At 37.2% G+C, this 26,602-nt stretch overlaps 1 protein-coding gene across 1 annotated transcript in view; it reads right to left on the minus strand.

Moving 5' to 3' along the window:
• Positions 1–10,360: 10,360 nt before the first annotated feature.
• LOC115422730 (mitogen-activated protein kinase 12) overlaps positions 10,361–26,602 on the minus strand; it is a 39,389-nt gene continuing 23,147 nt past the window's right edge. The window contains exons 5-12 of the mRNA XM_030139229.1: positions 25,607–25,636; positions 22,142–22,189; positions 21,912–22,026; positions 21,712–21,783; positions 20,350–20,429; positions 20,100–20,178; positions 13,991–14,164; positions 10,361–10,497 (exon numbers count right to left, since the gene is read on the minus strand). Coding sequence (XP_029995089.1) covers positions 10,436–10,497; positions 13,991–14,164; positions 20,100–20,178; positions 20,350–20,429; positions 21,712–21,783; positions 21,912–22,026; positions 22,142–22,189; positions 25,607–25,636 — 660 coding nt within the window. The 3' untranslated portion in view covers positions 10,361–10,435. The remainder of the gene's footprint in view (positions 10,498–13,990; positions 14,165–20,099; positions 20,179–20,349; positions 20,430–21,711; positions 21,784–21,911; positions 22,027–22,141; positions 22,190–25,606; positions 25,637–26,602) is intronic.

The following is a 26,602-nucleotide window of genomic DNA, read 5'->3' on the forward strand; positions in this document are numbered from 1 at the left end:
AGTTTGTCTTTTATAGATTATGGTTGTCTCTGTCAACCTACCGTATATTTTTTATTACTAAGTTTTCAATTATTAGAAATTTCAGGCGACCCCATTTGAATTCCAGGCAACCCCACGTGGGGTCCCAACCCAAAGGTTGAAAAACACTGCAGTTGCAGCATGGCAGTTGTCGCTGTCAACTCACCCTATGTTTTTTATTAGTAAGTTGTTGTTTTGTTTTTTTTTTTATCAATTACCAGAAATGTCAGGCGACCCTATCTGAAATTCAGGTGACCCCCCAAGGTTGAAAAACACTGCTCTATAGCCTGTTTCTGCAGCGAATTACATTCATGCCACTAAGATTGGGAGGGTTAATGGTAGGTGATCAAAATGTGTAATATAGATGTTCAATGTGTCTTATCGCTTTAGCACAGTTGAATCCTTATTCATTTTCAAAGCATTCATTGTAATCTTCAGCATTAACTGAACAGTACCATGCTCACCACCACAAGAACTAAAGCTGATATTACCAATCTGAACAGTACCAACATGAAAATACCATTCTATTCAATTTTCTATTTGATTGCCACCCACCAATCTCTGGGAATCTGCGATTATTTTATCATGTCTATTTTAATAATTAGTAATTGTGTCACGGTAGGGTACACATTTTGTCAGAGGCATTTCCTTGGAATGAAGCTGTCGTCTGTTCCCATGTTAGGATAACAAAATTCATCTGCTTTTAACATTTAGCATATAGCACAATGATGAAAATGATACAAGTCAAACTAATGATTCCATTACACTGCAAAAATCAAAATCTTACCAAGTGTATTTTTCTCATTTCTTGTCAAAATATCGTATCACACTTAAAATAAGACCTAATCACCTAAAGAGTAATGTGTATTGTGTGTAATGTTATTCCAATTCAACTGATGATCAGATAATCGGGTTTTGATGAGTTAATCCTGGTCCTTGAGATCTACTATCCTGCATGTTTTAGATGTATCCCTCTTCCAACACACCTGATTCAAATGATAAGCCTATCATCAAGCTCTGCAGAAGCCTGATAATGACTGTCATGTGTGCTGGAAGACGGAAACATCTAAAACAGAGGTGTCAAACTCATTTTCTTCCGGGGACCACATTCAGTCCAATTTTACCTGAAGTGGGCCAGACCAGTCAAATAATAGCATGATAGCTAATAAATAATGACAACTCCAAATTGTTTTAGTGCAAAAAATAACATTCAGTTATGCCAATATTTATATTTACAAACTATCCACACAAAAAGGATGTGAATAACATGGACAAAAATGAAATTTGTTAAGAAATATAAGTACAATTTTATAAATTTTATGCCTCGACTTATCATTTATACGTTTGCGTTACAAATGAGATCCACAAAGGCACAAAACATTTAGTAACTGGCAGAATATTGTTAAAATTGCACTTAATTTTCTTTAGACATTTCAGGTTGTTCATATTTGTTCAGGTTACTAACATTTTATTGTTAAAGTATAGTTTCTTAATGTAAATATTTTCATATATTTTTGTTTTTTGCACTAAATCAAGGATGAAAAAATGGTGTTGTCATTATTCATTGGTTATTATGATATTATTTTTGAGTTTGATGCCTTTACTTGCACTTTGCAAATTCATCCTGCGGGCCAGATTGGCAACTTTGGTGGGCTGGTTTTGGTCCCTGGGCCGCATGTTTTTGTTTTTTTTTTGTACTTTATTTTTTATTGTCTTAATATAAAATACAAAACAAACAGAAACACAGTCACAGGTCACAGGTACATTCAGACATTTACGTACTGTTTACTGTCCACAGATTGAATGAAAAAGTCCCATTTTTTCCAGTGCTTTACACCCTTATGCTGTTGTACGCGGAGATTGTATGTCATCATTTCCATTAAATGGATTTGGTTGACAATTTTTATCACCAAGGAAATTGAGGGAGGGTCCTTTTTAAGCCAGTATTTGGTGATGGCTTTTTTGCCTGCAGCAAGCAGTATTCTAAATAAATATATGTCACTTTCCTGTAATTCCTCTGGGGGAATGCCAAAAAACAAAGTAGCCAATGACATATCAAAATGAACACCAAAAACTGAATACATGAACTTAATCATCTCTCCCCAAAAGCCAACAATACCAGGACAGGACCAGAATACATGTGCTTGATCTGCCTCCAGTGAACCGCACTCCCTCCAGCAGGAAAAATGAACTCCAGAAAAATGTGATTTTTGTGCAGGTGTAATAAAGAAACGGGCCAGACATTTCCAACAAAAATCCCTCCATGATAGTGAGTTTGTAGTGCAGTTTTGAGATTTCCACCCCTCTGACCATATCTCATTTGGTATTTCCTCATGCAGGTCCCTCTCCCATTGTTTTTTTGCGTGAAAATATATCTCATTGTCTTTTGAATTCAAAGCTGTATAAATTTTACCACACTCTAAAAAATGATTAATAGGCTCAACGTAAAAAAAATTGAGGTAACAATTTCCATTAATCTTTTTAAGTTATTTCAACTTGGCAAATTGCTTAAATGCCACAAGACTTCTCTAGTTAAGTAAACTCTATTACTTTAGTACAAACAACATGATTTGCTTTTTACTCTACAAGCTTAATTAAGTCGAACCAACTTAATTTTAATTGTGTAAAAACTACTGCATTTAGTTATATTGACTTATTGTTTTACTTTTATTCTACTCAAAAGTGTTCATACAAGTAGTTTCTTTAATTTTTTGAGTTGGTCTAACTTATTTCTGTACATCAGAAGAAATTCCACATGGAAATTCCAATTTTATGACTGACCCGTTTAATTCTCTGTGCAATTAACTTACTAAATTTGTCTGCATGTTAATATCTCAAATGTACACAGTACTACTGTTCTCATGTTCTTGCAGATATTAATTTATATTTGTTGAGCAGTGAGGAGTTACATTAAAGAATATAACTGCAACGAACAATAAACAGGACAGGCACTGTTTGGCCTATGGCTCTGACTCATGGTGCAGTTCTATAAAAATAAATAAAATAAACACAAAAAGGCCAGTAAACATTAGCATGCACACATTAACTCAAAATTAACACCAACATCACAACCTTGCTGAACCCCTGCACATAAAAGAACACGTTTTCAACAATATACCCAATACCCACAATGCAATGCAGCAAATACTCGACAATATATACTACAATTTTAAATTAGAAAGGAGCAAAATGTGTATTATTCAGTCCTTGAATAATTAAAACTACTGTTGCAGAAACAAAGCTAAATTCTATCAAGCCTTAAAGTTTAGTAAAGTTCTGTGCAAAATCATGTTTCTCCCTTTTTTTTCCTGTGCTTCCCTCCTTTTCTTGTGGTAGGCGTGGTCTGTCAGCAAAACATGTCCAGGCTCGTCAGCTTTGTACTCAGCTTTTAGAGGAAGTTTACAAGATTTTGAAGCTGTACTAACTTAATATATTTCGTTGTTAAGTTAAAGGCAGAAATGTCTGTTCAAAATCAATATGTTATTAAGTTAAGAGTGTTTTCCTTGTTTTTCATTTAGACCAACTTAATAAAATAACTTATCATCTGATTTAAATGTGTACATGTAACAAACTTAATTTTTTTAAGCAGAGAAAGCTCTTGATTTTAAGCTTAACTTACTAACCCCATGAATCATTTTTTAGACTGCAGTGATATTTTTGTTACTGGAACCTTTATAGGCTTCTACCAGTATTTGAATTAGATGAGAGGGAGTCTCTGTCATAGAACATTGTAGTTCCTTTACAAAGTAATCACAGAGTTGGAGATATCTGAAAAAAAATCATGTTTACCAAGTCCAAATTTGAGAGAAAGATTTTGAAAGCTGTCCATCTGTCCTTTTGAAAATATCCTGCAGAAAGCAGTTAGACCATGTTTAGATCTGGGCTGCATGTTTGACACCGGTGATCTAAAACATGCAGGATAGTAGATCTCGAGGACCAAGGGGTTAATCGGACCCTGAGGACGAGGCGGTTGCTAAATTCCTCCATCTTTCTCCCAGACTACTCTGTGACGGTGAACTCTCACATCGTGGTGGTGACAGCTGGAGTCCGTCAACAGGAAGGAGAGAGCAGGCTGAATCTGGTCCAGAGGAATGTCAACATCTTCAAGCATATTGTCCCTCAGATTGTCAGATACAGCCCCGAATGCATCCATCATCACTGTGGTTTTCGACCCCGATAATGTTCAACACACAAACAAATGATTCTATGGTGCAAAGGTCTGAACTACGCCTATCAGAATCTGGATGCATCACATCAACACCTTTAAGATAAGAAGGACGTTCATTCTCTGCACCCAGACAGCAAATCCAAGCTGTGCTTTGGCTGAGGACAAAGACAGGAGAATAAACCTAGCATACATGTTGTTAATGGTAGAAGAAATCTGAGTAAATGCAGGGAGAATATTCAAAGCCCAAACTGAAAGGCCCTCCGTGATGTGGATTGAACCCAGAAACAGGTTTTTCAGTGTTAATTAGAAATCAGGTTTCAGGAAACTTATGTTCTTTTTTTTTTATTATTATTATGTGTTTAAATTGAGAGATCTCAGCCCCTTTAATTGTTTTAGTTTTTTAAGAAAATCCACTGTTTATGTAAAAACTTCCTGAAGTGAAAGTTTAGGTTAGAATTAGACTTATGTTTGAAACGGAGTAATAATCGGGCCAAATGTTGAAAAGTTATGGGGTTAAGGAAACTGCCAAAAGGATCTGTGTGCATAAGATAGAAATGCTTATATATTCTATAGTTGTGTAAAAAATAAATATTTGTAAACTCTTGAATGAGTTCAGTCGTACATAAAATGTATTATGTGTATTTTATCTGTCAGAATACGAACAAAAAGTTTTGACAACAAGAATTACAAACATGAAATGCAACTTTACGATTGTGCTTTGTCCATCTCGAGTATGAATTCACCAACGTGACTCCACTGTCAAAAATACATCACCACTTCACAGGCATTATTTATCGAGCATCGATTCCACAGATAAGCGCATGAGTTGAGAGCTCAGATACCACAGCTCCAACAAGCACTTCACAGGTATTTTACTGGCACAGAAGCCAAAGTCAGTCATAGGCTACATGGGAATATACCTGGTCAGTTGAAATATGCTTCTAATATCACTGGCAAATGGGGAGTCCCTCAGGGCAGATGCCACAGACTCCATGCCAGTGCCTCCATATGCACCTGCTGTCTGTCAACTTATGCCCCATTTGTGGAATCCATGTATCCTCTGCTTGATAAATTAATGCCTGTGAAGTGATGACTTATATTTGACAGTAGTCATGTTGACGTCATCATCTCGAATGGCAGCGTAAAGTATGAGCTCCCTCACGGCAATAAGAATCTCGCCCCATTAGACTATCAAATACCTGTCTTACAAACTTTACATAAACAGATAATAGGGGCAAGAATGGGGAAGAAGCATGCAAACAAAGAAAGTACCGCTGCAGAGCCTGCAAATGAAGAAAACTCGGACATTTGTTCTCTTACACATGCACAAGATGGCGGAGCTAATGCTAATCTCCGCTCAAAGGGAGTTGACGATGCAAGTTTAGCTAGAGTTTTGGAGGAGATTAGGGACTTCTGAAAAGACACAAAAGAACAGCTGAACGATATTTAAATCAGAGCTCACCAACCTTAACCAAAAAATAGAAGAGGCAGAGGGGCGAATTGAAAAGACGGAAGATCGTGTTCAAAATGTGGAGCAGGTGCTGTACAAGATGATAAAAATCATGCGTCAGCAAGAAAACAAGCTACAGGACCATGAAGGAAGATCCCGTCGGGAGAATTTAAGGATATACAGGGTGACACAAAAAAACAGGAACTTTTTAACAATCCAATAAAACCAAGAGTGATGGAAGAAAAATATTTTATTCATAGTAATTGAAACCTTAAAACATGCCATTTAAGAAACAATGATGGAATTTTCATTTTTTTAAAATTACTTCCTGTAGATGGCGTCCTCCTGTACGAATGCATTCTTGGAATCTGCTTTTGAGATTCCTCATTGACCGCTTCAACATCTCAGCTGGGATACTGTGAATTTCATCCCGAATTCTCTGTTTTAACTCATCCAGAGTTCTTGGTCGAGTCGTGTACACTTTACTCTTGAGATAGCCCCACAAGAAAAAATCACAAACGGACAAATCTGGAGATCTAGGGGGCCAGGGAACGTTACCGAATCTTGAGATCACACGGTTACCGAACAATTCTCGCACAGCTGCCAATGGTTACTAAAATGGGGGTCAGTCTCGCAGTGATGCCACTTGCTCATGTCTGCCAATACGCAATTCAAAAATTCCCGTTTTTTTGGGTCACCCTGTACAACGTTCCTGAAGGAACAGAGGGCCCATCTATGACGGAGTTTGTGGAAAAACTACTGCGGGACACTTTGGAGATCCCCCCGACAGTGGAGCTCGACATAGAGAGGGTGCACCACGCCCTGATGCCAAAACCCGCCGGAGACAAGGAAGACAAGCCGCGGTCAATAATAGTAGAGTCATGTTAGTGAATTTGTATTTGTGATGAAGAAAGCGCAATCGTAAAGTTGCATTTCGTGTTTATAATTCTTGTATTCAAAACTTATTCATTCTTATTCTGACAGATAAACTACCCACAATACTTTTAATGTACAACTGAAGTCATTCAAGAGTTTACAAATATTTATTTTTTTGCATAACTAAAGAATGATATGGACGCATTTCTATCTCATGCACAGGAATCTTTTTGACAGTTTTCTTACCCCATAAACAAGTCATGTAATTTATGTGTTTATCAATGTGAATGGAACACAAACTCAACCATATCAGTTACCACATGGTTCCGATGTAACCCTGGTAACCTGGTGGATGTGCGACGCTAAAGGCTGTTTGTACAGTTTTAACCTGGACATGAAGGCGAGTGTGTGTCCATGTAATTCGGGACAGAGTAGAAGTGTACAGGACAAAGTTATAATAGTTTTGGATTTTTCATTATAGTTTAGTTTTATTTGGTTCTGACTTTTTTTCTCTAGTTCAGTTAGTTTTGATTCATTTTTAGTGCAGGTTTACTCGTTTTTATTAGTTTTCATTTTTTTCTAAATGCTTAGTTTTAGTTTAGTTTTAGTATTAATTTTAGTTTTGTCATATATTTTATCTTCCTCGCCATCGTATTCACATAAATCTCGTACAAGACTGCTGCTGCTTTCTCCCAACTTTAGTCTCCATGTTTCCAGATAGAGTGGGGACGAGAAGACGACTGGAAACCACAAGTGACGAGAAGTGACGGACTGCGAAATTCCATACGGTGCCACTGGCTAAAATTGCTAGCGCAAAATAATAGTAATAATAATAATAGTTAGCGTTTTTTCTTTTAATTATAGTTTTTATTTATTTCAGTTAACGAAAATGTTATTTCAATTCTAGTTTACGTCATTTCATTAGTTTTTGTTAACGATAATAACCTTGGTATAGGATATACATCCACCCTCAATGCATTTTGACTCATGTGACATGTAAACACTTCATTTTACACTATGTGGAAATGTGAAAAAAAAAAAAAAGTTTGTAATAAAATAAAGTAAAACATGAAACACTCACATTTATTATACTGTTATTATTATTTATTTTACACTGAGGCAAAAATGGTTTCACTACTGACTGAATGACACTAATTAAACCTTTAAGAAACTAATGTAATTGCGCTTCCCTAAAATTCCTTATTTCATACAACATTAATTACATCAATAATAATGTAATAATCTTTTCAGAAGAAATAAATAACCTTTTGCTGTGTTTTCTGTGTGCCATTTGGTAAAACTTTACCCTTTTTCTAAGAACTACAACAACCATGGGCAGAAAATATACTTTTCTGATATTTTTCCTTACATTTTGTATTAATTTTATACTAGAGAGACCACAACTGCCAGCAAAGAATTCCTGTCCTTGGTGAAAGAGACTGATTCTGAGTATGTTGATGAAATGCTGCCCTCTAGTGACCTAAAGCAAACATAGGTAACATTGGAAACCTTTTCATGATTAGTTTGTCCAACCAAACCATCAAAGGTTCACATCCTTCTGAACCCACTGACTTTAAGAAACTACAGTAAGATTCATGAAAAAAAAAAAAAAAGGTTCATTGACGTTGACTGTGCAGTAGAACACTACAGAAGTGTATTTCATTCATATGGAAAAATAAAAATCAGTTCTGTTTTTCTGAATTAACAATATAAATTAATCATCTTGTTAATTCAGAAAACCAGAGCCAATTTTTTTTAATAATTATTTTCTTCTGGTACTTAAGAGAAAATTGTCTTAATTCAGAAAAACAGAACCAATTAAATTTTTTCATATGAATGCAATACACTTCCGTATTATGGAAGCGTACAGTATTCACATGAAAAAATTACTACTTACATTACTATTTCTGAGTAATGACACGAGAAAGGTCGTTTTGAGCGCTGGCCCTTTAAATGCAAATGAGTCACTTCATGCCCCGCCCCCTCCAGGTTGTTGGCTGTGCTGCTCTGTCCCGTTCAACCAACAACTGAACTTTTTAGGTAATCAGCTCGAAGTTTGGACATATTTTCAGTGTGGACTACAACCGCTGCTGCTGACAAACAATTATGTCGTACTCAGAGAAATGTTCATCGGAAGTCTTGACCTTATATGTACAAATGTTGTGATGTAACTAGTTATAGACGTTACAAATTAAGCAGGAATTAAAACAGGTTGTAGAAATCCACTTGATTTTTACCAAAATGAATAGAAAGATAGCTTTGCAGCACCTGGAGGGTTCAAATTCAAACTTTATGAACTATTTAGGGTCCAAATACACAATAAATGAACCAAAGACTAATAAAAGTGGGTTCAGCAAAATATGACCCTTTTGAATGGGTTCTAGGTAGTATTCATATTCCAAGCTCTGACCAGCAGGCGGCAGTCTGGAACCAGAACCACCAACCAATCAACCACAGACTGTATGAGTCACTGAATAAAGTAGAAAGCCCATAGTTTCCACACATTTGTACTATGGTATCTGTTTTATACTACAAATGGTCCCTTTACATGAGTAATGCACTGTGGAAAACAGAATGATTATATAGTTGAATTTATGAAATGACCGCAGTATGTGCATGCATGTATGCGTATGTGTTTGTGTATGTGAGTCTGTATGTGCATGTGAATGTGCGTGTATGTGAATCTTTTATGTGTGTGTGTATGTGAATGTGTGTGTATGTATGTGTTTGTGTATGTGAATCTGTATGTGTGTATGTGTGTGTGTGTGTGTATGTATGTGTTTGCGTATGTGAATCTGTATGTGTGTGTGTGTGTATGTATGTGTTTGTGTAGGTGAATTTGTATGTATGTGTGTGTGTGTGTGTATGTGCGTGTATGTGAATCTGTATGAATGTGTGTGTGTGTGTGTGTATGTGCGTGTATGTGAATCTGTATGTGTGTGTGTGTGTGTATGCGTGTATGTATGTGTTTGTGTATGTGAATCTGTATGTGTGTGTGTGTGTGTGTGTATGTGAATCTGTATGTGTGTGTGTGTGAGTGTGTGTGTGTGTATGCCTGTATGTATGTGTTTGTGTATGTGAATCTGTATGTGTGTGTGTGTGTGTGTGTATGTGCGTACGTGTTTGTGTATGTGAATCTGTATGTGTGTGTATGTGTATGTGCGTGTATGTATGTGTTTGTGTATGTGAGTCTGTATGTGCATGTGTGTGTATGTGAATGTGCGTGTATGTGAATCTGTATATGTGTGTGTGTGTGCGTATATGTATGTGTTTGTGTGAGTGAATCTGTGTGTGTGTGTGTGTGTGTGTGTGTATGTGAATGTGTGTGTATGTGAATGTGCATATATGTATGTTTGTGTATGTGAATCTGTGTGTGCGTGTGTGTGTATGTGTTTGTGTATGTGAATCTGTATGTGTGTGTATGTGTTTGTGTATGTGAATCTGTATGTGTGTGTGTGTGTGTGCGTGTGTGTATGTGAATGTGTGTGTCTGTGTGTGTGTGTATGTGTATGTGAATCTGTGTGTTTGTGTGTGTGTTTGTGTGTGTGTGTGTAGTTAGGGCCTGAGAGAAACATTCGCTCTTTTACAAAGGCCTCCTCTAATGTGTTTAACCTACTTTTTCCATTTTTATGAAATGAGCCGACAGCATTTTGTACTTTTGCAGTTTAGTATGTTTTCATTAACATAACCTGCCCACACTTGAAAACCCTCGGCCTTCAGTCCACACCAAAGATTTTCCACAAATGGACGGACGACGAACTGATGACTATACCCTGCAGTGTGGGCCGATGGTAACCAGCCAGTCGTCCCTTAAACTTAAGTGGAAGTTGTCATAAAACAGAAGAAAATCTACATAAATGTAGTTTATTGACCTTTACAATGTGTACATATGAATACCAAACAGTAACAGGTGTATCACAGTCCTACATGGCTGTCACACTGGGGTTGTCAGGGTCAAAGGTCATGATCTCCATGTGGATAAGACCTGATTTGATGACAAAGAAAGAAATATCACACATTAAACACTAAAATACTGACGCGTGAATATACATGAAAATACAAGCAGGAGCTCAGTTTTAGCACTTTGTCGACAGATGCTAATGTCATATTTATACTGAACTGAAGGGCCTGACTTTATATCACAGCTACACAAACACAAACCTGGTACGTGTTTAGGGTTAGTAGAAATGGTTAGTCTAGTAATGGTGGAGAACTGGTTGGATTTCCACAGGTTATGAGCCCCCGTGGAACTACAGTAGTGGAAAAAGAGATTCAGACTCCCATAAAATTTTACATAATCTCAAATATTAGAACAAAATATTGGCAGAAAAATGTTTTTTATGTTTTTACAGGTGTGCCTAATACAGTGGTTCTTAACCTTGTTGGAGGTACTGAACCCCACCAGTTTCATATGTGCATTCACCGAACCCTTCTTTATTAAAAAATAAAATATGATTTTTTTCAAATTCAAGACACAGGTATATGTTTTACTGATGCACAAAATGAACCGTGCATTAACATCACTGTGTTCAAAGAACAAAACCAATTCAGTGCATGAACTCACAACAAATTACATACCTTTTCACAAAGACATGACCTTTTTTAATACTACCGCACTGAAATGGTTTTAATTTTTAACCTTATGTATTCCAATAATGAACTTATTGTATTTATGCTATTTATCATTTTTAACATTTTAACACACACCCATCACCTAATTACAATCAGGCTACAATAATAATGAATATTTACTGCAAATCAGTGTGACTGACAGCTTTAGCGTAATACGATTTCTCCATCCGCGACAGTGCGTCGGTCGTCACATGATTGTAACTGACCAGTGCGATGACCGAAAAATGTAAACAAACGCTACACATGGCTGCCTCCGTGGTTAACAGGAAGTAGCAAAAGTCATAACAACGATGTGGAAAATACTCAAATAATTCATTGTCAGACGAGTGGAAGAGATTATAAACACTTCCGGATTGTGTTGGAGTGCTATAAGCAACGATACGCCGCGTATATTGGATGTCAGTCAGAGAAAGAGTCTCCAAAGCCGTTTGTTTACATACACGGACCTACCCCGACACACACACCTGACTAATGAGTCGGGTGTGTGTCTTGACCTCCGCCAAACCCCTGACACTGACTCACCGAACCCCTAGGGTTCGATCAAACCCCGGTTAAGAACCACTAGCCTAATAGTTTCAACCTGTCGTGTCCTGGATGTGTTTCATTATCTGCTGAAACATCCAGTTTGGACGTGGATGGAACTGAGCATGTGCAGAAGGTGCATGTAGGTTTAATGGACCAATACTAGGCACAGTTCAAAGACTTAAGACTGATTCCTAATGTATATATTGTTAGCCTCAAAGCATAACAACCACTATATGAACAAAAGTATTTGAACACATTGAATTCAGGTGTTTCTTTTCTAACAGTGGTCTGGGATATAAAACAATAACGACAAATATCATAATACAGTTTTATATTGGGATAAATATCATATTGATCATTAACACTGATGTTTATACCTGAAATATCCAAAAAACTATATTGTGATATCTGTCATTATTGTTTTATATCCCAGACCCCTGTTAGAAAAGAAACACCTGAATTCAACATGTCCCAATACTTTTGTCCATATGGTGAATGACTTAGGCAACTATGGTATGAGGCTAATGATATCACAACTGCATGGGGTGAACAAACACTTTTTCCACCAGTTTACTATACAGTTGAGGACAAAATTATTAGCCCCCCTACAAAAATGTCATTGTTTTAAAGGTATTTCCCGAGTGCTTTTACACAGAGCAACACATTTTTAACACAGCTTTTTTAGATATCCTAGTTTTATTTTGGATGCTTACATGATTTTAGTTTGCACACAGAAATGAAAATATTCCACAAAAAACAAAAAGTACCAGGGTCAAAATTATTAGCCCCCCTGATCCTAATAGTCAATTGTGTATCCTTTTTGCTGGATAACAGCCTGCAGTCTTAGTATTTTTTTATTACAAGTCTCTGACATTTTTTTTGAGGAATCCCAGCCCATTCTTCTTTGGCAAATCTTTCCTAGCTCCTCCAGATTTGGTGGCCTTCTGGCATGGATGTTCTTTTTTAGGTCACCCCGAATATTTTCAATGGGATTTAAGTCAGGGCTCTGTGCAGGCCACTCAGTTCCATTCACTTTGGTCTTCTGAAGATAGCTCTTCACCAAGAGAGATGTATGTTTTGGATTGTTGTCATATTGGAAGATGAAGCAATGACCCAGACCCAGTGTTACTGCTGACTGCTTAAGGTTTTCTTTCAAAATCTCCACATCTTTCTTTGTTCATGATTCCTTCCACCTTGACCAGATTTCTAGTTCCAGATGCACTATAGCATCCCCACAACACAATACTCCCACCACCATGTTTCACTGTAGGGACGGTGTTCTTTGGGTTCTTTGCCTCTCCCTTTTTTCTCCAAACATAAACGCTGCCTCTATGGCCAAAGAGCTCTAGTTTGGTCTCATCAGACCATAGGACACACTTCCAGTATGCATAATGTTTCTCCAGGTTGTCCTGAGCATATTTAAGTCTGGCTTAAAGGTGTCTCTTCTTCAAAAGTGGAGTTTTTCTTGGTCTGCATCCTTTTAGTCCATTCCAGTTCAGAGCTATAGTGACTGTCTTCTTAGAGACTATGATTCCTGATGTGGCCAAGTCATTCACCAGTGTCTTGGCAGTTGTTCTGGGGTCTTTAGACCCATCTCTCACTAGTTTTCTTTCCAGGGTCTTTGAAATCTTTCACTTCCTATCTCTGCAAGGCTTGTTCTGTACTGTGTGGCTGTTTTTGAATTTCTGGATTATACTTCTCACTCCAGTTCTTGACACTTGGAAATGCTTGGCTTGATTTGTGCATCCCTCTCCTGCTTTGTCTACATCAATAATCATTTTTCTCGGGTCCAAACGGATTTCTCTACAGTTTTGGGCATGGTGCTTTCTCAACTGACAGCTCAATGAGCCATACTGAGGCTTTTATACCATGTTTTAACTTAAATGTTAAGTGAAATCACTTGATTCATCTGATCACTTTTAAACACATCACCTGTGAAGTTACAGCACATCATTGCACAAAAGTGCTTTGTGCCATGACTTAATAAATGGTCATTTCTTAAAGGGGGCTAATAACAATGTCCCTGGTTATTTTAGTTTTTTTCTAAATAATGCTGTTTTGGTGTGCAAATATAAATAATTTGTGCCTTCTAAAGAAAACTAGTATGTTCAGAAATGCTATGTTGAAAATTCCTTGCTCTGTTAAAAAAGTACTTAGGAAAATCTTGAAGAAACTTAAAATTTCATAGGGGGGCTAATAATTTTGTCCTCAACTGTGTATGTCTGTATGTGTTGGCAACACAGACCACAAAAAACAGGTAAATATTACTGCCGTTGCATTATGAAATATACTGATTGTGATCTGTTCAGAGCTGTACTTACTCTTCCACTCTCCGACAGCCAGTTCCAGGTTCTCGAAGGAGTCGTCATAGGGCTGGGAGTCTGGTTCACTCTCCGGGTCGTGATACTCCTCCAGGAATGGGTGCGACAGTCCCTGTTTGGCGGTGAGCCTCGTCTCTGGGTCCAGCAGCAGCATACCCTCCAGCAGATCCACAGCTGGACACACAAAACACACTCAGTCTTATTTATCTTCATGCGCTGTGGTTTTCAGAGCCGTTCCATCTCCTGTTTGTAACAGAACTGATCCCGGACACCACCGGCTCTGACAGGTGGAACAGGTCAAAATGACATGACAGGACAAACTCTTATGGTAAAATGATTCAACATGAAAACCTGCAGATGTGGACTGGACAAATATCACAGTATGACTCTTCAGTGTCATGTAGTGCAGTGTAAGACCGGATAAATTGAATTTAATTTAAAAATTTGAGGAAACCGGTTGCCTTAAAAAAATGTAACAAAAACTTGAGTGTATTAAACTTAAATACTTGATTTGAATGGAATTGCTATTTTAAGTACAACACACTAAATGCCAAGTTAATTTAGCTTAAAATTTGTGGCAATGTCAATTACTTTGTATAATCATTAGACTTAATATCATCAGATCATTGTACTCAACTCCAATAAATATTTTGCAATTTAATTTGCTTTATATAATTATTCAACTTATATATTGAAGCGTGGATTGAAGTTAGCTCAATGTAATTTGCCCGCACAGGAAGTGCTATCAATTTGGCAAGGCATAAAGATTTACATCAAGAGAAATTATTGATGAACAGTAAAGCCATTGATGGGTCTATGGCTCTTACTCATGGTGCAGCTCTACAAAAATACAAAAACAAACACAAAAAGGCCAATAAACACTGCCATACACACATAAAGTCAAAATTAACACTAACACCACAACCCTGCTGAACCCCTGCACATAAAAATAACACATTTTCAACAACATGCCCAATACCCACAATGCAATGCAGAGATAAAAAGGTGTGGTCATGACTAAAACTTAGTGATTTACAGTAAATCCATTCAACTTACACTTTTTCGTACTTTCGACTATGTCTACAAATGAGTAGAATATACTCCACATTTTATAGTAATAAAACTTAAATCATTTAACCATCCGGTATCCCGTCCAGCAAGGCCCTTACTAAGCACCAAGTGTGCCTTTCTGGCACACTTGTGGAATAATGTCAAAAAACACTTCTCACAGTTTGTTTTTAATTCTTTTACACTTTTTTGTATTTCATCAACTTCAGCTGTAAATAAAAATACCAAATACTCAATAATTGTCACATTTTTTAACCCTTTAAATGCCGTATTTGTAATGAAAACAAACCATTTTTTGGATGCAAAAAACACAAAAAATTAATTTTTTTCAAAATACTACATAAAAAGTGGATCACATATTATTTGATTTTTGCAGCCTAGCATATGTCAATGATTAACTCCACCACTGGTTAATTTGCATTATTATTTTTGGTGCTAGGTCAAATGTTCAAAAATACTAGCATCTGTCACCAAGTGTGCCAAAAATGCACATCTATAAATCAAACTATTAAATATTAAATATTGATTTATTTTTCTGCTCTAATTTGACTTTATTTTTGTAAATCAAAGTCAGCCCTAATCATACATATCAAATAATCATTCATTTTACTTTTTTTTTTTTTTTTAACCCTTTAAACGATCTCTTTTTATCATGATGTCAATACATTTTTTGATGCAAAAAATACAAAATATGATTTTTTTTTCAAAATACTACATAAAAATTGGATTACATATTAGATTTTTGCAGCCTGGCATATGTCAATGATTAACAGCAATATTAACAACGTTAACAAACTAATTTAGACCCTCACCTCTCAACGGAAGCCCAGATATCAGTAAAAGCATGATTTATGCCTTAATGGCTTTCAGATCAAAAACAGTGGTTATAATGGAAGAAATAGTGCGTTTTAGGCACACTTGGGAGACAGATGCTAGTCTTGTAATTTTCTTTTGTTTACAATGCGCAAATTTTAGTTGGTGGCCAGAATTTTAAAGATCATGCAAAAATGAACAACTTTTGAATTCTAACCTTATTTAAATTGTGAAAAATAATATGAAGTTTTTTAACACAAAGCGCAAAGTGTGTCTAAAAAGCGCACCCGGATACCGGAGGGTTAAGTACATTGTAATTAAAGCATTTTAGTAAATACAAAGTCCGGGCTTACAGTGTACGTCCCACGATGCATCACAAACACCGCTGTCTACTATAAGAATGGATGGGAATAAGTATTTAATGGAGCTGCACAATATATCGTTTGAGCATCATCATTGCAATGTACATGTGCGCAATAGTCACATCGCAGGTCCTGCAATATTTGGAAGGCAAATGAACTCGATGTGTTCTCATGTAATTTCAACCTGGGTACCTGACACACACTGCATGTAGCAATCCACCAATCACATTCGTTCTTAATCAGTTTGGAATGAGTCACTGGTAACAACATTGAAAAATGAGCAACGAACAAGAGAAAATCACCGTAAATGAAGTCTTGGTGCAAAAAACAAGAAAAGCAACGTTAGTTATCTGGAATTATTTCGGCTACAAGAAGGATGATATTGAAATACGTGTTCTGTGTCAATAATGAGAGGTAATGCAACTAATTTGTTTGACCATTTACGTCGGCACCACACAGCTTTTTATATACTATTATGCTTTATATGTTTTTTATATGCTATTATATCCTCCTGAGTATTTGTTCATATCGCAATATATATTGCAGGGTTAAAAAATATTGCAATGTCAGTTTTTTCCAATATTGTGCGGCCCTAGTATTTAACCCTTTAATCCTTTTAAATCAAGTACAGTGTTCTGTGTGTGTATTTTTCTGCCCATCTGAATGTGGTGACAAAACCACAGCATTAGTGCAACATTTACATATTTACAAGTTAAGTTACTGTTAACATGAGATAATTTGCATTGCCTGTCATGTGATACTGCAGTTAGTATTCTGTATAAACAGCTGTGTGTCATGACCTGTTTCATGTCTGATGAAGGGCCGATGCTCGAAACGTCACTGTGGTGAATAAATATTTTCTTGGGAGCTCACAGGTTGTGAAGACCTTATCTTATTTTTTCATCCACTATGATTCATATCCTCTCAAAAAAGTAAAATAAAAAATAAAAAACACAACCACAATTTCAATAGGGATTCAGACACCGTTTACAGCAGGGGTGTCAAACTCATTTTAGTTCAGGGGCCACAGTAAGCCAAATTTGATCTGAAGTGGGCCAGACCAGTGAAATAATAACATAATAATATATAAATAATGTCAACTCTGAACTTTCCTCTATGTTATAGAGAGCGAAAAAAGTAAAATTATGCAATGAAAATATTTACATCTACTATCCTTTAAAACAATGTGAATAACATGAACAAACTGAAAAATCTGAAGGAAACTAAGTGCGATTTTAACAATATTATGTCTCAGTTTATCTTTTACACATGTAAATTACAACTTACAGATCACAGCAGATCAACAAATACACAAAACATTTCATAACAGACAGAATATTGGTAAACTTGCACTTCAGACATTTCAAAATGTTCATATTTGTTCAGATTATTCACGTTTTTGTGAAATGATAGTTTGTTTTAGTGTAAATACAGTAAAATGACATGAAAATGTTTATATTTACAAAGAGAAAAATCTGGAGTTGTGAGTATTTATAGGTTATTATGAGAGTATTTTACTGACCCACTTGAGATTAAACTGGTCTGTATGTGGAACCTGAACTAAAATGATTAATATCTTCAGTGTAATTTTTGCATTTCACAAATTCATCCCAGGGGCCAGATTGGACCCTTCGGTGGACTGGATTTGGCCCCTGGGCCGCATGTTTGAGACCTCTGGTTCACAGCTTTGGGACACTGACAAGCTAAATATCTTCTGGTTCTTTGGATCTCTTGTCTTGGTCTGATGACACACATCCGAGCCAGCATGTCCATGTGGGTCCCAGAAGAGTGACATGTGGGCCGCATGTAAGGGTCCCATTTGGGTTTGTTCGCAGTTTCCATGGTGACCCCACATGTGTTTGCCCATATCAGAATCAGAGATCTGATTATCTCATATTATTTATTCTTCACATTATTTATCCCCCGATATTTATCTTTCATGTCATTTGCACTACTTCTCATGTTATTTGCACTAGTTAAATTCTATGTTTTACAAATATCTTAGTTTGCGATACGTTTTATTTTTTCATGTAAATAACTCTGCCTTTTACTGACATTTGTTGTTGTTTTACTGATATTTGTTGTCTGTCTGTAAATTCTTGCACTGAACCGGAGAACTTTACCTCAGTTTTGTTGTACTTGGTACAATGAGAGTAAAAAGATTCTGATTCTGATTCTGATTTTGATTCTGATATGGGCAAACACATGAGGGTAGGGATGGGAATCGTTAAGAATTTAATGATTCCGATTCTATTATCGATTTTGCTTATCGATCTAATTCCTTATTGATTCTCTTATCGATTCTCATTGGGTGAGGGAATAAAAGTACAAACAAATGTGTTTGCATTAACTGTCTTTTATATTTCCATCTCTGCACAGAAAATGTAACATATACAGTATGTACAAATAATAACAATAACAGATGACGCCGGGCCAGGTTCGGGGGTGGGTGGGGGGCGTACAGTGAAAGTGAAACTAAAGACGCTTTACTAATTCCACTATTTCCACATTTCTACTACGTGAAACCGGTTCGACTCGGCTTATCTCCCATTGTTGTGCATCTCATTTCCTTTCCCCTACCTTCAGAAACTAGTATTTGGGTACGACATTTGTTGCCCACACCGGAACCGGAACTGGGCCTGGCATTCACTTTGCCGCTACATTCACAAGCGCCGCTAAGTAGCGTACCAAATACGTGACATTCCTGTAACTGAATCACATACTGTGGACAAATGTTTGAGCATACTAGAGGGATTCCACTCTTTTGAAGAAATGGAAGCTTTGCAAGTGTTACAAGTAAGTGGACCTGGTGTCATCTTTTTAGAACGTTTCTGCCTCAACGCCATGTTGGCTACGTTCTGACCAAAGCAATGCAGTGTAAGCGTGACGTCATCGCGCATGTGCAACGAAGGCAGAACCAGTAAGCAGAATCGTTAAGCAGGCAGGCAAACGATTCCAAGGAATCAAGCTACTGGGAACCGGTTCTCAAAAAGAACCGGTTCTCGATTCCCATCCCTACATGTGAGGCCACCATGGAAACTGCGGACAAACCCACATGGGACCCTTATATGCAGCCCAATTGTAACCCTTCTGGGGCCCACATGGACATCCTGGCTGGGATGCAGGACTATTGGGACTTTGGTTACTACTGCTTGGGCTCATGTGTGGCCTCAGCGGAGGTCAAAGGTCACACTAGAAACAACATTTGACAGTATCCGGTCCCTGCCACAGAGTCCAGCTGATTCCAACAGTGGAAACTGGTCTATGTAGTGGATTTGGGTTGAACCCTTACACCGGCTGTGGAGTTTTTCATTGCCTTGTGTGCAGCTGTAACTGTCTGCAACACTAACTGTCATCAACTTAGAAATGGACTCAAACAGGGACTAAACAATGACAACACACAAGTTACAGTCGCGGAAAAAAATTATTACACCACCCTTGTTTTCTTCAATTTCTTTTTCATTTTAATGCCTGGTACAACTAAAGGTAGATTTGTTTGGACAAATATAATGATAAACACAAAAATAACTCATAGTAGTTTAATTTCAGAGCTGATATCTATCCATTTTCCATGTTTTCTTGATAATAACCAAAATCACTTCAGTTCTTACATCAATATCTATGGCACTGTACTGACAAAAACAGTGCTTTTAGGCATTCCATGTTTTCTTTTCTGTCTGTTTTAGTCACATAATACACACAGGAGTTAGCACTTAATTTCAGAACTATTGTTTTTGATGACTTTTGATGGTCTAATAATTTTTTCTGCGACCGTATGTAAATGTCCCAAACTGCACCTTTAAAAGAGGTAAGAAAAAAAATCTTAGTTGTGGTTTAAATGAACAAAAGGAAGTAATTAAATGCACCGTTTTCATTCATGTCTGGAAACACCTCTCTGAAGTTTTTCTTCTTTTGTGGAGGGAGGCCTTGCACATAGGATTGAGCCTAAAGAAATGGATAATGCAGGTTACGATCAATTCCTTAGCAAGAATTTACAAATTGAAAAAGAATGAGTGCAAAATTTCTAACATGGCACATTTACAGGTTTACAAATAAATAGGATAAAATGATCAAATGATGGTGTTAGCCAGGAAATGCAGAAAAGACAAAACGTACATCTTTGCTCTGCATCTTCTGAACCAGGGATCTATCTGGTGTTCCTGTCAGTCGCAGGATCTTCTTCAGCTGATCAATACCTGAACAAGGTTGTTAAAGAAAGCTCACAACACAAAACACATGAAATAGTACAAGATGAAAATGACTTGATTTCCAACTTGTTGACCCCAAATTATGAGCAACCAAAGATTTTCTTTGTTATTGAAGAAAATTTGTTGGATTTTGAAAACCCTTTCAATAAAAAAGGTATATCACTGCCCCCCTCGACTCATACTGTAGGCACTAGGCATGATGGGTAATCACTGCCCCCACAGACTTATACTGTAGGCACTAGGCATGATGGGTAATCACTGCCCCCCCACAGGTTCGTACTGTAGGCACTAAGCATGATGGGTAATCACTACCCCCACAGGCTTGTACTGTAGGCACTAGGCATGATGGGTAATCACTGCCCCCACAGGCTTGTACTGTAGGCACTAGGCATGATGGGTAATCACTGCCCCCAGTTGTCTGTACTGTAGGCACTAGGTATGATGGGTAATCACTGCCCCCCCCCACACACACACACACAGGCTTGTACTGTAGGCACTAGTCATGATGGGTAATCACTGCCCCCCCCACAGGCTTGTACTGTAGGCACTAGGCATGATGGGTAATCACTGCCCCCCCACAGGCTTGTACTGGAGGCACTAGTCATGATGGGTAATCACTGCCCCCCCACAGGCTTGTACTGGAGGCACTAGGCATGATGGGTAATCACTGCCCCCCCACAGGCTTGTACTGGAGGCACTAGTCATGATGGGTAATCACTGCCCCCCCACAGGCTTGTACTGGAGGCACTAGGCATGATGGGTAATCACTGCCCCCCCCACAGGTTTGTAGTGTGGGCACTAGGCATGATGGGTAATCACTGCCCCCCCACAGGTTTGTACTATAGGTACTAAGCATGATGGGTAATCACTACCTCCCACAGGCTTCTACTGTGGGCACTAGGCATGATGGGTAATCAAATTTTGTAGTTTCAGTAATTACCTTAGTTGTTTTCTTTGCTTGATACAGATCAATAATTTGAGTTTTCTGAAACAGAGTCACATGGAAACCATTTTTTTATCCTAACTGGAGGAGCTTCTCGTTTCTGAACATTCAGGGTTAAACAACTTGCTGCAACATGAAACATAATAATCACTGCAGTAATGATCCAATGGGAGGATTATCCTATTTATAGGATAAATCCAGGGGTTTAATGGATGACTTTGGTGATTAGGTTGTACTTAGTGCAGATCTGAGGTTCATCACAGGACTGACGCAGAAACAGAACAGGTCCATGCACCTTCGTCCTTTATTCCAACTGTGTGAGGATACTGTCGTGTCCTGGGAACAGAACGCGGCCTGTAATCATCTCAGCCAGAATGCAGGCGGCCGACCAGACGTCCACTGAGGGAGGGGACGCACACACACACACACACACACACACACACACACACACACACCACATCAGTGATAGAAATGGGATACAGTATGTTGGCCTGTTTGGTCTTAGAGGCAGGTGGTACGTTTCCTACCTGTCTGACTATAGTGCATCCAGTTGAATATGACCTCTGGAGCTCTGTACCAACGTGTCACCACATAACCCGTCATTTCAGTCTCGGTCTGCCTCGCCAAGCCGAAGTCCAGGATCTGCCCGCAGTCACAGATTCATTACTATCCCTATAATCTACAATACTAGGACTTCTCCGGGTTTTCCCCTGTCATTTGTAAAGCTGAAATTGTTGATTATTTATTTTTAACTTACCTTTAATTCACAATTCTCATTCACGGCAAGATTACCAGGTTTCAGATCCTGAGGCAACATGAAATAAGTTTTATCAAATAGTATCAAATATTAAGTAGATACTAGGGATGTAACGATATGAAAATTTCATATCACGGTTATTGTGACTAAAATCATCACGGTTATCATTATTATCGCGGTATTGTTGAAATTGTGCTCAAAATGTTGAAAAAGTACTAATACACACACTGAAAGAATTTAACCAAGTTGTATTTTGAAAAACAAAAAACAAATAAAATAACTGGCACAATGTACTTTCTGTTGCAGAAACATTCAAGTGCTAACCCTTAGTGGTCTGAGCCTATTTTGTTCGTTTTTCAGTACTTTTAATTTGCCTTTATATACTATATAAACAAATGTTTACTATACCCATGTTTGGTATCTTTTTTTTTTTTTTGCACATCTTCATGTATATAATCTGCCTGTTATTTTTTCACTTTAACCTACTATAAAAACATAAAAATCTATAAAATCTGATTTGAAAAATGTATATAATTTATTGCATAAATAACACAAAGATGCGTAACAAACCTTTTCAAAGACTTAAAAGTGAATATTGGTTCCAAATATTAGGTATAGAAAATCAAAATTGTAATAAATTAAAACTATACTCAAATATTTGACATAAAAGTAGATCTTTACATAGGCGTTTTGTCCCCTAAAAGTGTGGTAATCAAACACGGTTATCATGATAATTAGAATTTAAACGGTAATACAGGGTGACCCAAAAAAACGGGAATTTTTGAAGTGCGTATTGGCAGACATGAGCAAGTGGCAGCACTGCGAGACAGTGACCTTGAGCAAGTAAACACACCCCCATTTTAGTAACCATTGGCGGCTGTGCGAGAATTGTTCGGTAACCGTGTGATCTCAAGATTCGGTAACGTTCCCTGGCCCCCTAGATCGCCACATTTGTCCGTTTGTGATTTTTTCTTGTGGGGCTATCTCAAGAGTAAAGTGTACACGACTCGACCAAGAACTCTGGATGAGTTAAAACAGAGAATTCAGGATGAAATTCACAGTATCCCAGCTGAGATGTTGCAGCGGTCAATGAGGAATCTCAGCAGCAGATTTCAAGAATGCATTCGTACAGGAGGACGCCATCTACAGGAAGTCATTTTTTAAAAATGAAAATTCCATCATTGTTTCTTAAATGGCATGTTTTAAGGTTTCAGTTACTATGAATAAAATATTTTTCTTCCATCACTCTTGGTTTTATTGGATTGTTAAAAAGTTCCTGTTTTTTTGTGTCACCCTGTACTAAGTCTGCAATTTTACCGCGGTTTATCGTTATACCGGTAATCGTTACATCCCTAGTAGATACAAAATGTAGGTGCATGCATGAAGCAGTGCATTAGATAATATTAGAGCCCGACCAATTAATCATGCCGATTATAGCGTATCACCAGTTAATCAACGTTGGCCAATATGTAACCGATTTATTAACTTTTTTTGCTGCGGAGATTCTGTCGCTCGCTGCTCCTGTGTGTATGTGCAAACACTTGCAATTGCTCCAGTCAGGAACAACTTAGGACTCACCTAATTCAGTCTGCACATGCTCAGTTTAGTCCTTAGTCCACATGGGCAGTTGTAGTGCCGTGAGGCAGACACATCAAAATTTGTGAGGGAAAACATAATGTTGTGACAAGTCAAATTTTTGCTGTAATTATTGTTGTGATTGCATAGCTTGTTTTGTAGTTGGACTCATTAACCCTTTCATGCATAGTGGTCAGTAGAGTGGACAGCTCTTCAAAAGCTGTTCTTTTGTATATTTATGGGTTTTGACATTTTAGTTGCCAACACAGTGGGACCCTTGCACATGATCCCATACACTGTCACCTATTGGCCAGTCATGGGAAGTGCTTTTTTTTTTTTTTTTACACTCATAACCAAGATGGCTGAAAGGAAGTCAGACATGCTGAACATCGCAGGAATATCTTGTAAATCCTTCTACATCAGGACACCCCTGTAGGTAGAAAAATATGCTAGCATCCAGTAACATCTAAGGATTAATATCAGTGTTAAAAATTCCAGATATTGTGTGATTTGGGGGAAGTGGAAAATGAATCACATTTTCTTTCCTATTGTCCTCTATATGATGAATTGAGAGCCTCTTTGTTTGATGATATGTGTATCCGAAATCCTGATATGTTCTGGAGCACTGATGATGACAAGATGAAATGGTTGTTTAGTTCTAATGTATATAAATTAGCATTATTTGTTTGTAAAGCCTGGAAAAAGCGGGCAGATGTGTTTGTTTAAATAGGTCAGTATTTTGTTTTGTTCATATCTATTGTGCCTATTGTCTGGTGTTTGATTTTTGGTCTGTATTTTTGGTGTCTTATAAGCCCATGTAAGGGCTAGGCATGTTTTTTTATGCAAGACACAATAATAAAAACATTCATTCATTCATTCATTCATATTTATTCTATATTGGAAGAAATTTGCAATTATTCAGATCCACTAAATTGATGCCATACATCATTGGCTGTATTTCAACTGCAATTCATACCATTAGTGAAACTTTACTGTTCTTGATAAATCGATTGATCTGCAGTAACATGTTTTAGTGCAAATCAATTGCTTATTGTTCTTAGAGTGTAATTAACAGTTGTTTGTTTGTTTGTTTTTTCGTTGTTTTTTTTTTTTGCATAATATCTCCATTAAGTGAGTAACAACTAGTATTAGAATATGTTAAAATGTGAGAAAACATCAGATTAGGAGCATTAAAAATGTTTAATGGCATAGTCTTCCCACAGTATATCATTTTCTGATGCTGTTAAATACACATTTCTTTGCTTCAGAAGTTAAAAGTATGGTGGACATTTTGTAACACCATGAAAAATAGCTTCATAAATAAAATATTAAAATTGCAGTTGCATTGTTTTTTACATGCCTAAAGAGGAATAAAAACACTCCGGCAAAAAGTCTCGACTAAGTTTCTCATAATTCATGCATGAAAGAGTTAAAGGTAGATGTCGCTTACATTTTAAAGAATGGTTTACCAAACAATTTTGATGTCACTACTTCTAAAATATAGACTCACATCTTTTTCAAAAGTCTGCTCTCCCCAGCAAAAAAACTACCACATCTACAACACGTTGGTCCCCACAGGTCACAGACTAGTCTAATATAAGACTATTATACAGCGTTTTATAATTGTGTAAATTATCTTTGTGAGATAAACAAAGATTTATGCAACTGTTTATCCACCCGTCCACAATTATCTAATATAAGATTATTATATCATGTGTAGATCAATGTTCTTATTTCATATACCGGCCAATATATCGGTTATCGGCCAATATCGGATATCAGACGATATATTGGGTATCGGCTTTTTTTTAGCCCCCCAATATCAGTATCGGCATCGGCTCCAAAAATCCCAGATCGGTCGGGCTCTAGGAAATATACTGAAATACTAACCCGATGAATGATCCCTGCAGAGTGAATATACTGTAAAGACAGAAACAGACATTAGTGTGCATTCAGTGGTTTGGATCATTCTGAGGCCGGTCGTCCGTGTCTTTTCCAGCCCTCAAAGCAGCAGGTCAGTGATTTTATGGGACTAATATGCAGATAAGAAGTGGAAAACTTGGAAATCTCAGTGTTCACTTAAATTTAAAACAAATGAGCCTTTGCTAAGTGTTTTGTTTTTTTTTTCTCATAAGAGTGCACCTTGTGTTACACATTAACTCGCCCTGGGTGGAAACGCATAAATACAGAAACAGAGGTCAAACATCCATAGTTAACACTGTGTAAATGGAAAATGGTTTAAAGTTCCCCTCACCAGGGAGTGTATATGACCTCCTGTCTGTCAATAGGAACTACTGCACCAGTTATACAAGACTGGGTGGAAAGTTTGAGCACAGACCCCTGAGACCCCTGAGATTCTGAAGTATGTGAAGTACATGAAGTACCTGGTGTTTTTAACAGGGCAGCCTCAGACCAGCTTAGACTATGGATGGTTAACGGTTACACGATAAATATGTGAAACTAACACTAACACTAATAAAGAAAAAGAAGGTATGCTTAAAACGATAGATTTTAATTTGTCAAAATACGAGTTTATCGCCATGTGGACCAAAAACAGATACAAGCATTATCCTTATTCTTGGATTAAAAAAAAATAATCTCACTCTGTTGTGCTAAATAAGGTAAAACAAGCAAAGATAAGATAAGATAAGATAAGATAAGATAAGATAAGATAAGATAAGATAAGGTATGGTATGTTAAGTTAAGGTAAGTTAAGATAAAGTAAGTTAAGGTAAGGTAAGGTATGGTAAGTTAAGTTAAGTTAAGTTAAGTTAAGTTAAGTTAAGTTAAGATAAGATAAGATAAGATAAGATAAGATAAGATAAGATAAGATAAGATAAGATAAGATAAGATAAGATACGATACGATACGATACGATACGATACG

The sequence above is a fragment of the Sphaeramia orbicularis genome, chromosome 7, assembly GCF_902148855.1.
Source record: "Sphaeramia orbicularis chromosome 7, fSphaOr1.1, whole genome shotgun sequence".
Lineage (NCBI taxonomy): Eukaryota > Metazoa > Chordata > Actinopteri > Kurtiformes > Apogonidae > Sphaeramia > Sphaeramia orbicularis.